A 12,215-nucleotide genomic window follows, 5' to 3' on the forward strand; every position below is an offset into this window, starting at 1 on the left:
AAAAAAAACAACAAAAAACCAAAAACCCCCAAACAAACAAAAAAACCAAAACAAAACTATGCTTTTCACATTGGCTGGACCAGCATGGCTACAACTACACTTCAGTTTTCCAGAATTAATTGTCTGTTTCCTATTGAAAGCTATCAGTTCTTTGTTCTGGCAGATGTTCCTAAATGGCAAAACATGCATTTATATTTTTACCAGTTAAATAGTTCTGTTGTTGATTTTTGTTCTGGCTGCCAACTTTATATGCAGACTGCTTTTACAATGGTCATGTTAAGATATTATTCACATTAAGTATGAGTTTGGGGTCCTGGGAAAATCCCCAAGAAACTGATCTCTGGTTCTGAATGAAACTTCCCTTGATCCTGCTTCTTTTGAAGTGGGGAGGGAATACCTGAACTGAGTGTACACTTTATTTTCAGAATTAGACTTTGGAAACTCTTAAGCAGTCATGTGAGATTTGGTATTTCTTCCTTAACAGAGAAGGATTTTGCCCAAACCGACAAGAAAAAGCCGCACAAAAAACAAGCAAAAGCGTCCCAGGAGGTAAGTAAATATTCTGCAGGGGTATGTGTGCCACTTAACAACATACCTTGACTGACAGTTTTGATTGTTAGTAGAAACTTTAAGGGCAAGTGACTTATGTTTAGTCATTGTCTCTACTAAGCCTCTCCTTTCAGCAAGTGAACTAATGCCATCTAGCAAGGGAAGTGGCAAGGGAAGACTAGGTGCTGTTGAAAATCAAACCCAAATTTCTTTTTTCAAGTCTAATTGTTTTCTGGTCCTGCTTTGAAATGGTCTCTGTAACTGTTCTTCTGCACTGGTTTGGTCATACACTTGGTCGTGGTGTATTTTCTACAATTGATCATCTGGCTCTTGTGTGCAACCTCATTGAGATCCTTGTTCTCAATAAGATAGCAAACAGAGCCACAAGTCAGATGATTGAGACCCTTGATCTCAATACATCTTGCGTGATTTATCCGACTTGAGTCTCAGTTTGTTACCAGGAGCAGCTAGCCAAATTTTTCCTGTAGCTAGTGACAGATGAGACTCTTCGTCTTTGAGATATCAAGCCATTATGTTAAGCCTAGTCAAACCCAAGGCTGTCTTCCCAAATACTTGAAGTGCATAGACCTTAAGCAAGTCTTGCTATAGTACCTTTTTGCTTCTTCTCAGCTGTGGCATTATATCCTGTCTCATATCTAAGACTACATTGTAAGCATCTGTTTCTAACTATGCAAGCATGTGTTCATAACCTAAAAAACCTTGTATGGCAAAACATTTGATCCAAGGTATTCTATGCTAACATTGATTAGGCAGAAAAAGAAACGCCAAGTGATGATGTTATCCCTGCATTTGAACCATATTTTTTGGTGTAAGTAAAGAAACCTACTCAAGATTTTTCTAGCAGATCTGTTGTTGGTACCTTCAGCTTGAGAGGATAGGTGAAGAAACTTTGTGTGTGCCTGGGAGCAGTGAGTCCAGATGGAAATGTTAAAAGAAACTCAAGTTAGGCCTTCCCTGAGAATAGTGACCCTGGCCCTGGATGTGTAAAACTGATTAAAATGTAATTATGGGCCTGGCTCCAGTTGTGCATTGCTGTTCTTTCTGTATTTTGTGATTGTTTAGGGTCTAACATTGGTCTCATTCTGGAGTATGTGCAGTGAACTGTAATTGGAATTTTCAGTGAGGGGCTAGGACAGGGGAGGGCAAAATGCAGCCCGGCCCACCAGGCCATTCTGTCCGGCCTGCGGGGCCCCTAAAGAATTTAGAAAATTAATATTTATCTGCCCTGGGCTGCTTGTCATGTGGCCCTCGATGGCTTGCCAAAACTCAGTAAGCGGCCCTCTGTACAAAATAATTGCCTGGCCCTGGGCTAGGGAGTGTCACTTGTATGTGGGTTTTGTCCTCTGCCAAAAGGAAGTCCCTGAGTGATCAGCAGTATTGAATGATTTGGGGGAGAATAAACAAGGCAGTTGGCAAAAGTTTGGCTTTATAGCTCTTCCTGGGATAGGCTACGTTGTGCAGGTGGGGGCCGGGCCCGTTTATCTCTAGCTAATACAAGGATGGGCAGTTATTTGGGCTGGAGGGGCTACATAATGAGTTTTAGTGAGCTGTTGAGGACCATGTGTGTACATTCCTGTTGTGCTCCCCAGGTAACACCCGCTGGATGCGTCTGCAGCTCTGGGGGTCTGGCCACAGGCTGCTACTCTGTCCCGCCCTATCTTCAGGGCTTCCAGTGCATGCACTTATCTCATTTCTTCCCCACCAGTTCCCAGGATGGCAGGGCAGGATAGGATTGTGCAGAGGCCTGTGGCTGGGGTTAGGTGAGCTGCTCTTGGGGCCCTGGCAGCTGCTTGGTGGAAGAGCTGTGCCTGTCTGCCTAGCACCACACATGGCCAGAGCCACCAGGGCCCGAGCATGGCTTGCCCAGAGCCTGCTGTATGGCCAGAGGTGCTTCTGCCTAGCTTCCCTGTGGCACCTGTGTAATGCAGTCTAGCCCTTCAGGACCTGGGTACCACTTGCTAGTAGAGGCTGGGGACCAAGCACAGCTCACCCAGGACCTGTAGGTCTAGACTATATCTCAGGCACCACAGAAGATGCTGGATGGAAGCAGTCCCACCTGGCACCATGCAATAGATCGTGGGTGAGCTGCAGTTGGGCCCCAACCTCTGCTGGCAGGCAGCAGCTCTGGCCTCTGCTGGTGCCAGGCAGGCAGGTGGGCCTGCTTTTGCCCAGCATCTCCTGTGGTGCCTCGGATATGGAGTACGGCCCTGGGCAGGTCGGACTCCGTTTCCCAGGCTGCTATACTGTGCTGGGCAGGTGTGGCTGCTTCTGCCCAGCATCCCCCACGGTGCCCCCAGTGGGCCCTTGCTTCTGAGCATGACTTACCCAGGGCCTGCCGCGTGGTGCCGCTGCCCATCTGTGGACTGGGTAAAATCGATTGGTGAGCTGGATTTTGCCCACCCCTGAGCTAACACCTGCCAAGTGTTAACTAATCTCTTGCGGTAAAAACTTGGTTTAGCTTTAATTTGCCCTTATCTTGAACTTGAGCTTTGGAGTTAATTAAACATTTAATACCATTTTTTTTTTTTTTTTTTTTATTCTAGGATTTAACAGTTTACTTCCCCCTTTTCCTAAGCTAGCAGAGTATAGACTGTTATACTCTAATTTAAATTTGGCTTTAAAGAAATTTTAACAAGATGTAGCTAAATAATATTTTAATAGTCACACCCCCTTCCTCAAACCTCCCTTCCAGTAACCCCCAAAACAAGAAAACCACTTCAAATCTAATTTAATGTTGGGAGAAGCCTCTCCCAAAAGGATGGGGTCATCCAGGTTTATGGCATGGAGAGTCATGTGTATGCTTACCTTCCTAGTGGGGAAGTGGCATGTTTTTGCACGTACTGCAAAGAGCTTCTAGCCCTTGGAGCAAATGCAGTCCTTGCAGACCAGTGTGGTTGAACTGGAACAGCTAAGAGAGCTACAAAGATAGTTGGATGAGACTAAGGACATGGTATAGTAGTTCCATCTCCATTCTGGTAGCCCCAGTGTTGCTGCAAAGGAAGGTTATGAGACAGGGTGTCAGGCTGGAGAGTAGGGAAAACACTCCATACCTGGTGGTCCATCTCAGTGTTACCCACATTTTTTTTTAAAAAGGTTCTGGAAGTTAAGTCCTGGTCCAGGCAGATAGGCAGAGTTTCAATGCATGGATGAGGAGATGGTAGAAAGGATGGCTTTAGGTGTATTAGGAACTGGGGTTCCTTTTTGTATAGGAGGAGCTTATGCAAGAGGGACAGGCTCCACCTAAACCAAAATAGTACCAAACTGCTCATACCAAACCTTTTAAAAAGGTATTAGAGCAGCCTGTAACCTGAGAACTGGAGGAAGGCTTATGGGTGTGGAAGAGCACATGGTTTGGACTTGATGCGTCTTATGGGGGTGAAGTCATAAATAATCTAGATCTAAGTGCTCCTAAAAAGGATAGGAAATGGGATGGGAGGGCTTGGGTTAGATCAGGGGCGGGCAATTTATTTCAGGCGGAGGGCCACTTACTGAGTTTTGGCAAGGTGTCGAGGGCCATGTTTCCTTCTCTGGCACAGGGAAGCAGGCACAGCCCCACAGCCCCAGGCCAGAAGCCTCTGCTAGGCAGGGGCTTCTGGTTGCGGGGACAGGGCTGTGCGGGCCTTGCCGCTGGGTCCTGCTGCCAGCTCCCCCTGGGTCCTACTGCCCTTGTCTCGTCTCATCTTTGACAGGCAACCTCCCTGGCCCAGCCCCCCCTCCCCAACTCCCCCTCCGTGCATGCTTCAATGCAGGGGGTGTTGAAGTCCTGGCCAGGTTTCTGCCCAGCTAGCTGCCTGCAGGCAGCTCTGGCCTTGCAGCTGTTTGCAGACCAGATGGTCTGGCCTGCAGAGAGGGTCAAAGCTCAGGTGTGGTTCTCCCTACTGGCAAGGGAGGGCATGCAAGAAAGAAGAGAGCCAGAAGCTGCAGGTTTTCTGAGCCAGGGCCTGGTAGGGGTGTGGGCATTGTTAATGCGGTGACATGTTGTGTTCCTGTGCACCATTTTGGGCCGCGCCAGGTGGGTGCAGCTGGAACCACTGGCATGGCTCCCCTCCCCGCACCAGGGTTGGACAAGAGCTGCACCAGCCACTCCAGCTGCACCCACATGGCATGGAGTGGCGCATGGGAACACAGCATGGCGCCGGCCCAGCCGTGTGCCTGGGACTTGGGGCAGGGGAGGGAATGCAGGGAGAGGGGTGTGTGTAACTTGATAAGTGGTCTCTAGCCCAAATAACTGTCTACCAGACAAGTTAGTAGAATTGACCCTTGGTAGATGTAGTTTTGGAGAATATAGCACATCACAAGGATTGGATGACTTTCACCTTAGACTCTTGAAGGAACTCAAAACTGAAATTATAGAACTGCTTACTATAGGATGTCACCTAAAACAGCCTTGGTGCTGGAGGGCTGCCAATGTAACTCCACTCTTAAGGGCTCCAGAGCCCTTTACTACATGCTAGTAAGTGACTTCTGTTCCTGGCAAACTGGTGAAAACAATAAAGAATTAATTGTTCAGCACATGGAGGAACAAGATTTACTGAGCAGGAAATGGCATGGCTCTTTGGAAATGAGGTGATGCCTCACCAACTTAATAGTGATCTTTGAGGATGTCAGCAAAATTGGATCGGGGAAGCTCACTTGATTATAGTATATCTGGACTTCTAAAAACCTTCACAGTCCCTCACCAAGGGCTTTCAATGAAATTAGTTTGTGGAATTAGAGCGAATGATCACTGGTGGATTAGAAATTTGCTTAAGGATACAAAACAGTGGGCATAAATAGATTTTTTTGAACGGAAAGAAGTAAGCAGTGGTGCCCCAGAGGTATGTGTTTGGACTGCTGTTTAATATAGTCCTATTAATAAACCCCTTTTAATGGGGGAGTAAATAGTGAGATGACCAGGTTTGCTGACCACAGTTATCTAGTCGGAAAAACCAAGGTGAACTACAGAAAGACTTTGCAAAATAGAGCAGGTAGGTAGCAATATGTCAAACTAAATCCTATGTTAAATGCATGGTGGGAAAATAACTCTTACTACACGGGGAAAGAGGTTTAGGGAGTCATTATGGACAAATACCTAAAAACATTAAGGTCAGGGTTCAGCATAAAAACATTAAGGGCAGGGTTCGGCAGCAATCAAAAAGGCAAATTATGTTGGTAATTCAGAGAATTGCAAACAAAACAAAGTATTGTTATGCCCTTCATAATCTTTGGCACGTTCAGACATTGAATACTGTGCAGTTCTGGTCCACTCAGAAAGAATATAGAAGCACTAGAAAAGGTAGAGAGAGAGGCCACAAGGATGATCAAGGTGCAGAAAGGCTACCAGATGAGGAGAAACTAAATAAACAGAGACTTTCAAGTGAGATGCAGGGGGTGGGGAACATTAGATTAGCGTCGTACGAAGAATTAAATAGTGCAGAGAAAGTAAATACGGATTTATTATTTACATTCTCTCAAAATACAAGACCTAGGGGACTTGCTGAGACTACTGGGTAATAGGCTTAAGGCTAACAAGAGGAAAGTTTCCTTTTTGACCCCTCTTTTCTACTTTCCCCCACGCCCCTTGCCAGCATGCAATTAACATGGAGGAAAGGTCCATCAGGAGGCATTAAATGATGTGGATGCAGCCTCTGAATTTGAACTCAATCCTTTAATTCGTTGGAAACTAGAATGAGAGGAGCAAGGGGTGGAAGACCCTGGAAATACTCTGTTTGTCCTCCCCCCTAAATATCTATACCCTGCCACTGTGAGAGGGTACTGGGCTCCATGCGCTTGTGGTCTGACCCTATGAATAGCATTTATTCCATATTGGTTTGAATGCCATGAGAGATTTTTGCTTTGCTAATAGGAGAGGGGCTAGGTGTGGAAACAGACTTCCTACTAGAAAGCCTTTCCAGTCCTGAGCTGGGATGAAGTCCATCTCAGATTAGAAGTTTGCAGAGAAAAACAATTTTTAGGTCAACTCAAATATTTTGAGCACTTCTGGTCTAAAATTCAAATTGTAGTTAGTTTGAACTGAAAACAGTTGGCATTTGGAAATACTGAAACAGTGCAGAATTCCTCAACTATCTAACCTTGCAATGGTTCAGGTTTTGATGAATTGGCAGTCTCTGACACCTCTGTAAAAACCCTCCCTTGACTTACGTAGTGTTCAGAATTGGCCCTCCAAATTGTAGTCTATTATAAAAGTACCTGAGGACTGTGACATTTAGAGAAGCTATTAATCAAACCTGCAGCTGCCATCGAGTAGTAAATTTACTACTAGTTTTGGTATGGCTTGCTTTTAAATACAGTTAGCATTTGATAAAGCAGTATTGTATGTAAGGAATAGCTCACTACGGGTATGTCTACACATGCATTTATGCCAGCTTCAGTTTACTGCACGGTAAGTGGGAATAAGCTGACGTCTACACGTGCAGGCATTAAAACACATTAATGCTGTGTGTAGACTGGCTTGGGACTAACGTTAGTCCTAAATCAGTCCACACACAGTGTTACTGTGCAGTAATTTTGGTTACTGTGCAGTAAATGCACACATGTAGACACACCCTACAAACTATTGAGTTTCCTTGTATATTGCGGAGTACCTGACACCCTTTTCCTCCCCCCTCACTTCCCCAGCCTCTGAATGGAGTTTTGATACAGCCGTTGCCAACTTTCAGTGGAATGCATGCATCTACTTTGGAGGGGTAATGAGCAGGCTTGCATTAATATTATTTTCTTCTTTTTTTTTTTACCATTGAAGTAATGGTAGTATTTCCCTCCTACGCGAGTGTTGTGAAGTCTTAGCCTAGAACGATGGTTTTCAGCCTGTCTGCAGACTAAAGGGTCTGTGAAAGATGACTGTACTCAATCAAAAGTGTGTGAATACTACCCACACTTATAATTCAGAGGGTTCCTCACCTCTATTCCAAATTTCCAAAGGGGATTTGCACTCTGCTTTTCCTAAGCTGGTTTATTGTGAGGTCTCCCCCAGTGATGGACTCTTGGAGTGGAACATTCTGATCCACACCTTCATTTTGAAATTTTTTAGGGGTCCACACATGAAAAAAGGTTGAAAATCCCTGGACTAGAAAGCTAATTCTTGGTAGACTAAGCCGGGGGTTTTCAACCTTTTTGGATCACTGTACCCCCCAGCGGCTGGATGCAGGGCAATGTACCCCCAGCTGCTGAGTGTGGGGGTGGTGGCACATGGCCGGATGCTGAGTTGCGGGGGAGTGGCGAGGTGCCACACATTCAGCCATGCGGAGTGGCGGAAACTGCCGCGTGTGAGCTTCCCCTGCCTCCAGCAAACGGGGCAGCGCAGGATGGTGCGTGGCGTGGCTGTGTGTTGATTTCCCCCCTCCTCCCCGCCCCTAGGGCCTTCTCAGGTACCCCCCGGGGTATGCGTATCCCTGGTTGACAACCCCTGGACTAAGTGTGTCGGCTTAACTTGGGCTCTACCTTGGTGTGTTTCAGCCGTACACTTACTGCAGTGCATGATGCCATTCTTGAAGATCTGGTCTTCCCAAGTGAAATTGTGGGCAAGAGAATCCGTGTGAAACTGGACGGCAGCAGACTAATAAAAGTCCATTTGGACAAAGCGCAACAGAACAATGTTGAACATAAGGTAAGGAGCTAAGCTTTAAAGTCTAACTCTGGGCAGAGATTTTTTTTTTTTGTAAACTGGAGACTTTCACAGAGAAACGTAAGACATGGCCTTGCATTCTTCTCCCCTTATGGCAAGAGTGTAAGAACTTGCCTGCGTTCGCCTTCTGGGCAATGAGCTGGCAACTTGTTTAATTTCAGTCTTGGTTGTTTTGCACTCTGCTTTTCCTAAGTTGGTTTATTGTGAGGTCTACCCCTGTGATGGACTCTTGGAATGGAATGTTCTGATCTTCAGAGTTGATGGGCCTGGCACATGTGGCCGTGCTGCTGCTCAACTTCACTGCTGTGTGGATTGAACACCACCAAAACTCTGTAGTTGGTTATTGCAAATCTATATTTTGTTCAATTAATCAGTTGTCATGCTGCTCTGCAAACAATTTTTACTTCCTTCAGTGCTTTTATACAGAAAGCATTCTCTCTAGAAGGACTGATGCGTAATCTCAACTTAATCAAAGCCATGTTTTCTAGATTGATTACACTGGGAAACTAAATGGGCTGCAAGTCCCTTATTTCTCACTATTGCAGTTAGAGAAAAAAAATGGAGTAACAGAGTTTGGTATGGCACTTTCAGAAACTGATTTAATTTTTGAACTTTTGGCTATGAAGGTGAAACATAGTGTATTCCTCCAGTTCCTTGATGGCTCCTAAGGAGGAAATGTGCATGACATCTTGTATATAAGAAAATATGGTATATTTCAACAGGTACATTTTCCCCAAAATTTGGGTTCGTATTTTAAATGGAGAAGCTGTTTTCTTCTCTAGAAAAGGAGTACTTCTGGAGATCTAAGCATGCCATGCAGCTCATATGATGGCTGTTACTTATTAGGGCTGTGTGAAACAGCACCGTTTCATTTCAGCTTCTGTTTCGCTGTTTCAAAGGGATAATGTTTTGTTTCGTTGTTTTGAAGTGCTGTTCTGTTTGGTTTTGTCAAAACTCTTTTGCTGTTTCAACGTTTCGCCCATAGGCTATAATGGGGAATCACAAAAATGCCTGTAACTTTGTCATTTCTTTCCTGATTTGGATGAAAATTGTAGGGATGGTAGCCCCTTTGGAAGGCGTGAAGCCGGCCAAATTATCAGGAAGAGATAGGTACAGGGTTTTTTGTGAAACTGCACCTCGAACTGTTCAAAGCAAAACTCGTACCACTTGCCGGCAGCTGCAACATGCTGTCATCCTGCATGCAGATCCGGGGGCCAGCTCTTCCTGGGAGGAGTCTGGTACAGCCCTGCAGCCTTTCTGGGGGGTGCGGGCCCCTGGATCTGGGCACGCAGGCTGCTGGTGCTGGCTGGGGCCAGAGCCAGCACTATATTCTTCGCAGCGCTTGGCATGGGTTGTACCAGGCAGACTTGTGTGCTGGCACTGGCTTCAGCCAGCAGCATCAGCAGCAGCCTGCTGAAACCCCACATGCAGATTGGGGCCTGTGCCCCCTGGGAAGAGCTGGCAGAAGCTATGAGAGAGCTGAGGAACCAAACTGGGGGCTGGGGAATCGAACCAGGAGCTAGGTGTCAATATGAGAGCAGTCATTCCCATCTCTTTGCCCTCCCTTTCCTTAGTTTCCGTTTAGCTGCAGGCAAGCCCGGCTTCAAAACTCAAAACGCTTAGAAACTTTCGAAAAGTTTTGAGTGCCCTCATTTAGTTTCAAAGCCTTTAGTTTCATTTAGATGTCACTGTTTCGAGCTCGAAATGCATCGAAACAGCTTTGAAACAAAGTACCTGTTGAAATTTTGCACAGCCCTACTAATATCTGCTTGAATATCGAAGGGGTGAAGTCCTGTGTCAGCCCTCTAATGTCCATAACTATTGGCTGAGCACTAACTAGTGGCTCAGCATTGTAGCGCATGCTTGAAGTGGCAAGCGACGTGCTTGTAGTATCTCAATAACATATGGAAACCACTTTATTAACAGGAATTTATATAAAGAACTACTTAGGGCACTAGCAAGGCTATTCCTTTTGCAAGGGTCTGGGGCTTAACCTTGTGTGACATGGAGGAAGTCATCTTGGGAATGTGGAGTATCCAGGAAGTGTGACATCACAGGAGATGGTCTGCCCCACCAAGAAGTTCCTGATGCCACATTTCCTGAACACTGTTTCCAGAAGGACTTACTACTCTGACATGCAGTCAGTCATGACTCTGGAAAAATCTTTCCTCCCTGCCCCTATATTTTGGCTTTAAAAACAAGGTGCATGGTTGGTTTATTTGTGAGGTGTGTAGTACATAAGAATATACAGTACTATTAGTAGATGAACTATGCTTGGACATGCAGCTCTTGCAGAACAATAAAGTAACGTGGCTCTCTCTTTGCAGGTGGAAACATTTTCTGGTGTCTACAAGAAGCTCACAGGCAAAGATGTAATTTTTGAATTTCCAGAATTCCAGTTGTAAAGTACAAAAACTGGCTGAATAAACAACTATTCATATACCAGAGTCATCTCATTAAACAAAAACAGTCGTAAACACACATGGGAATAGTTGACTTATGGGATTCATGATGACTTAGGCTATAGAAGCTCTATTGCCATCAAACTAGTTGCTTAGTTTGATGGATGCAGGGTTGTCAATTAGAAGCAAAGTTTAATGGTAGCTAGGCAAAACAAATCTCCATTTCTCACCTCTTTCTTCTTTTCTCTTCTCTCTCCTGTCATGTCCATATCATAGTGTGTTCATTCAGCAGCCTTGTAAAAAATGCTTAATAAGAAACTAAAATCCGTTTAAAACTATTTTAAAAAAGGGCTTGATAAGATAATGTATCACAACTTAAATTTGCAAGCATTGCACTTTAAGAACCCCTTTCAAAATCTCCAGCTTCCCCAAGTTAAAAAACACAAATACATTTTTGGGTTTAGATTTACTTGACAATTATGTGGCAGTGTTGGACAGAAATGCTCCTTGTTCATGGACTAGAACTGTGAAGTACCCACTTGAAAGGACAACATTTCACCTCTTCAGGTTGAGGCCCCCATGCTGGGGCTGGTGCAGGCACTGCCTAACCAGGGCAGTGCATGTGACCCCGGGAGTGGGGTGGCTCATCCACGGGGAGAGCAGGTGGGTGGCTCTCTGGTGCTGTGCACACCCCCAGGGGAGGCATGGGGGTATGTGCCCCCCAGATTACTATGCCAGGCAAGGGCGGGCTCAGGGCCTGGGACTGCATTGGTCTGTTCCTGGTAGGGGGGCTAGCCCAGGACTGCACTTGTGGCAGTGGTGGCAGCACTGGGAGGGGGCTATGGGGTAGGTTATAGGCCCCCCCCTCCCACCCAAACTTTCTCCCCACCCTGAGCTCAGCCTCCCAATGGGAAGAAGACAGCGCAGCCTCTGGCCCCAAGCCTGCAGTGGGCAGCCTGCCTTTGTCCCACCCACAAATCCAGGAGGCACATGCCCCCTATACCCCTCCCTACTTCATTCTCCCTGGACAAGCCACCCATGACTCTGTCCCATGCCCCACCCCAGATGGCCAGTGCTTGCCCCAGCCCCATTCCCTCCTACACTGTGGGGGGGATCTTGATCTCCCCTTCCCCCACAGACTTACCAGCCAGATGCTGCTCTCCAAACTGCAGGGCCGCATATCAGCTATTGGATCGGTATCGGCTGATATGGCTGGTTAATAATTGGCCATCAGTATAGGAAAATCTTTTATCAGGTGCATCCCCAGTGTGCAGCATAGCTGTCATGCTGGCTAGACTGCACTGCATCAGCACTCGGTGGCTCTGGGATTTGTGCTGCAGGCAGCTTGGGTCCTAGACCAGCTGAAGCAGCTGCTGGCTCAGGTATGCTGGGGGAGGGGAGCTGTGGACCTGATGGGGCCTATGAACTGACCCCAACACCAGTCATCAGGCCTGTGGGGCTGGATGAGTTTGATACCTTGGTTCTTCTGTAAGTGGGGAGAATATTTAGCTTCACTAAATGGCAGTGCAGATTTTTACCAGCTCCCTATTGTCAGGTTTTCTTTCTGACCTTGCAAGGTTGTATGTCAAAATAAGCGTACATGTAAACTTGGTAGGTAT

The 12,215-nt window shown here is 46.2% G+C and overlaps 1 protein-coding gene across 1 annotated transcript in view; it reads left to right on the forward strand.

Moving 5' to 3' along the window:
- Positions 1 to 10,636, forward strand: part of RPS7 (ribosomal protein S7) — a 14,981-nt gene extending 4,345 nt beyond the window's left edge. Inside the window, exons 4-6 of the mRNA XM_006034222.2 lie at positions 485 to 549; positions 8,026 to 8,176; positions 10,522 to 10,636. Coding sequence (XP_006034284.1) covers positions 485 to 549; positions 8,026 to 8,176; positions 10,522 to 10,599 — 294 coding nt within the window. The 3' untranslated portion in view covers positions 10,600 to 10,636. The remainder of the gene's footprint in view (positions 1 to 484; positions 550 to 8,025; positions 8,177 to 10,521) is intronic.
- Positions 10,637 to 12,215: the final 1,579 nt, after the last annotated feature.

Source organism: Alligator sinensis, unplaced genomic scaffold (genome assembly GCF_000455745.1).
Source record: "Alligator sinensis unplaced genomic scaffold, ASM45574v1 scaffold2_1, whole genome shotgun sequence".
NCBI lineage: Eukaryota > Metazoa > Chordata > Crocodylia > Alligatoridae > Alligator > Alligator sinensis.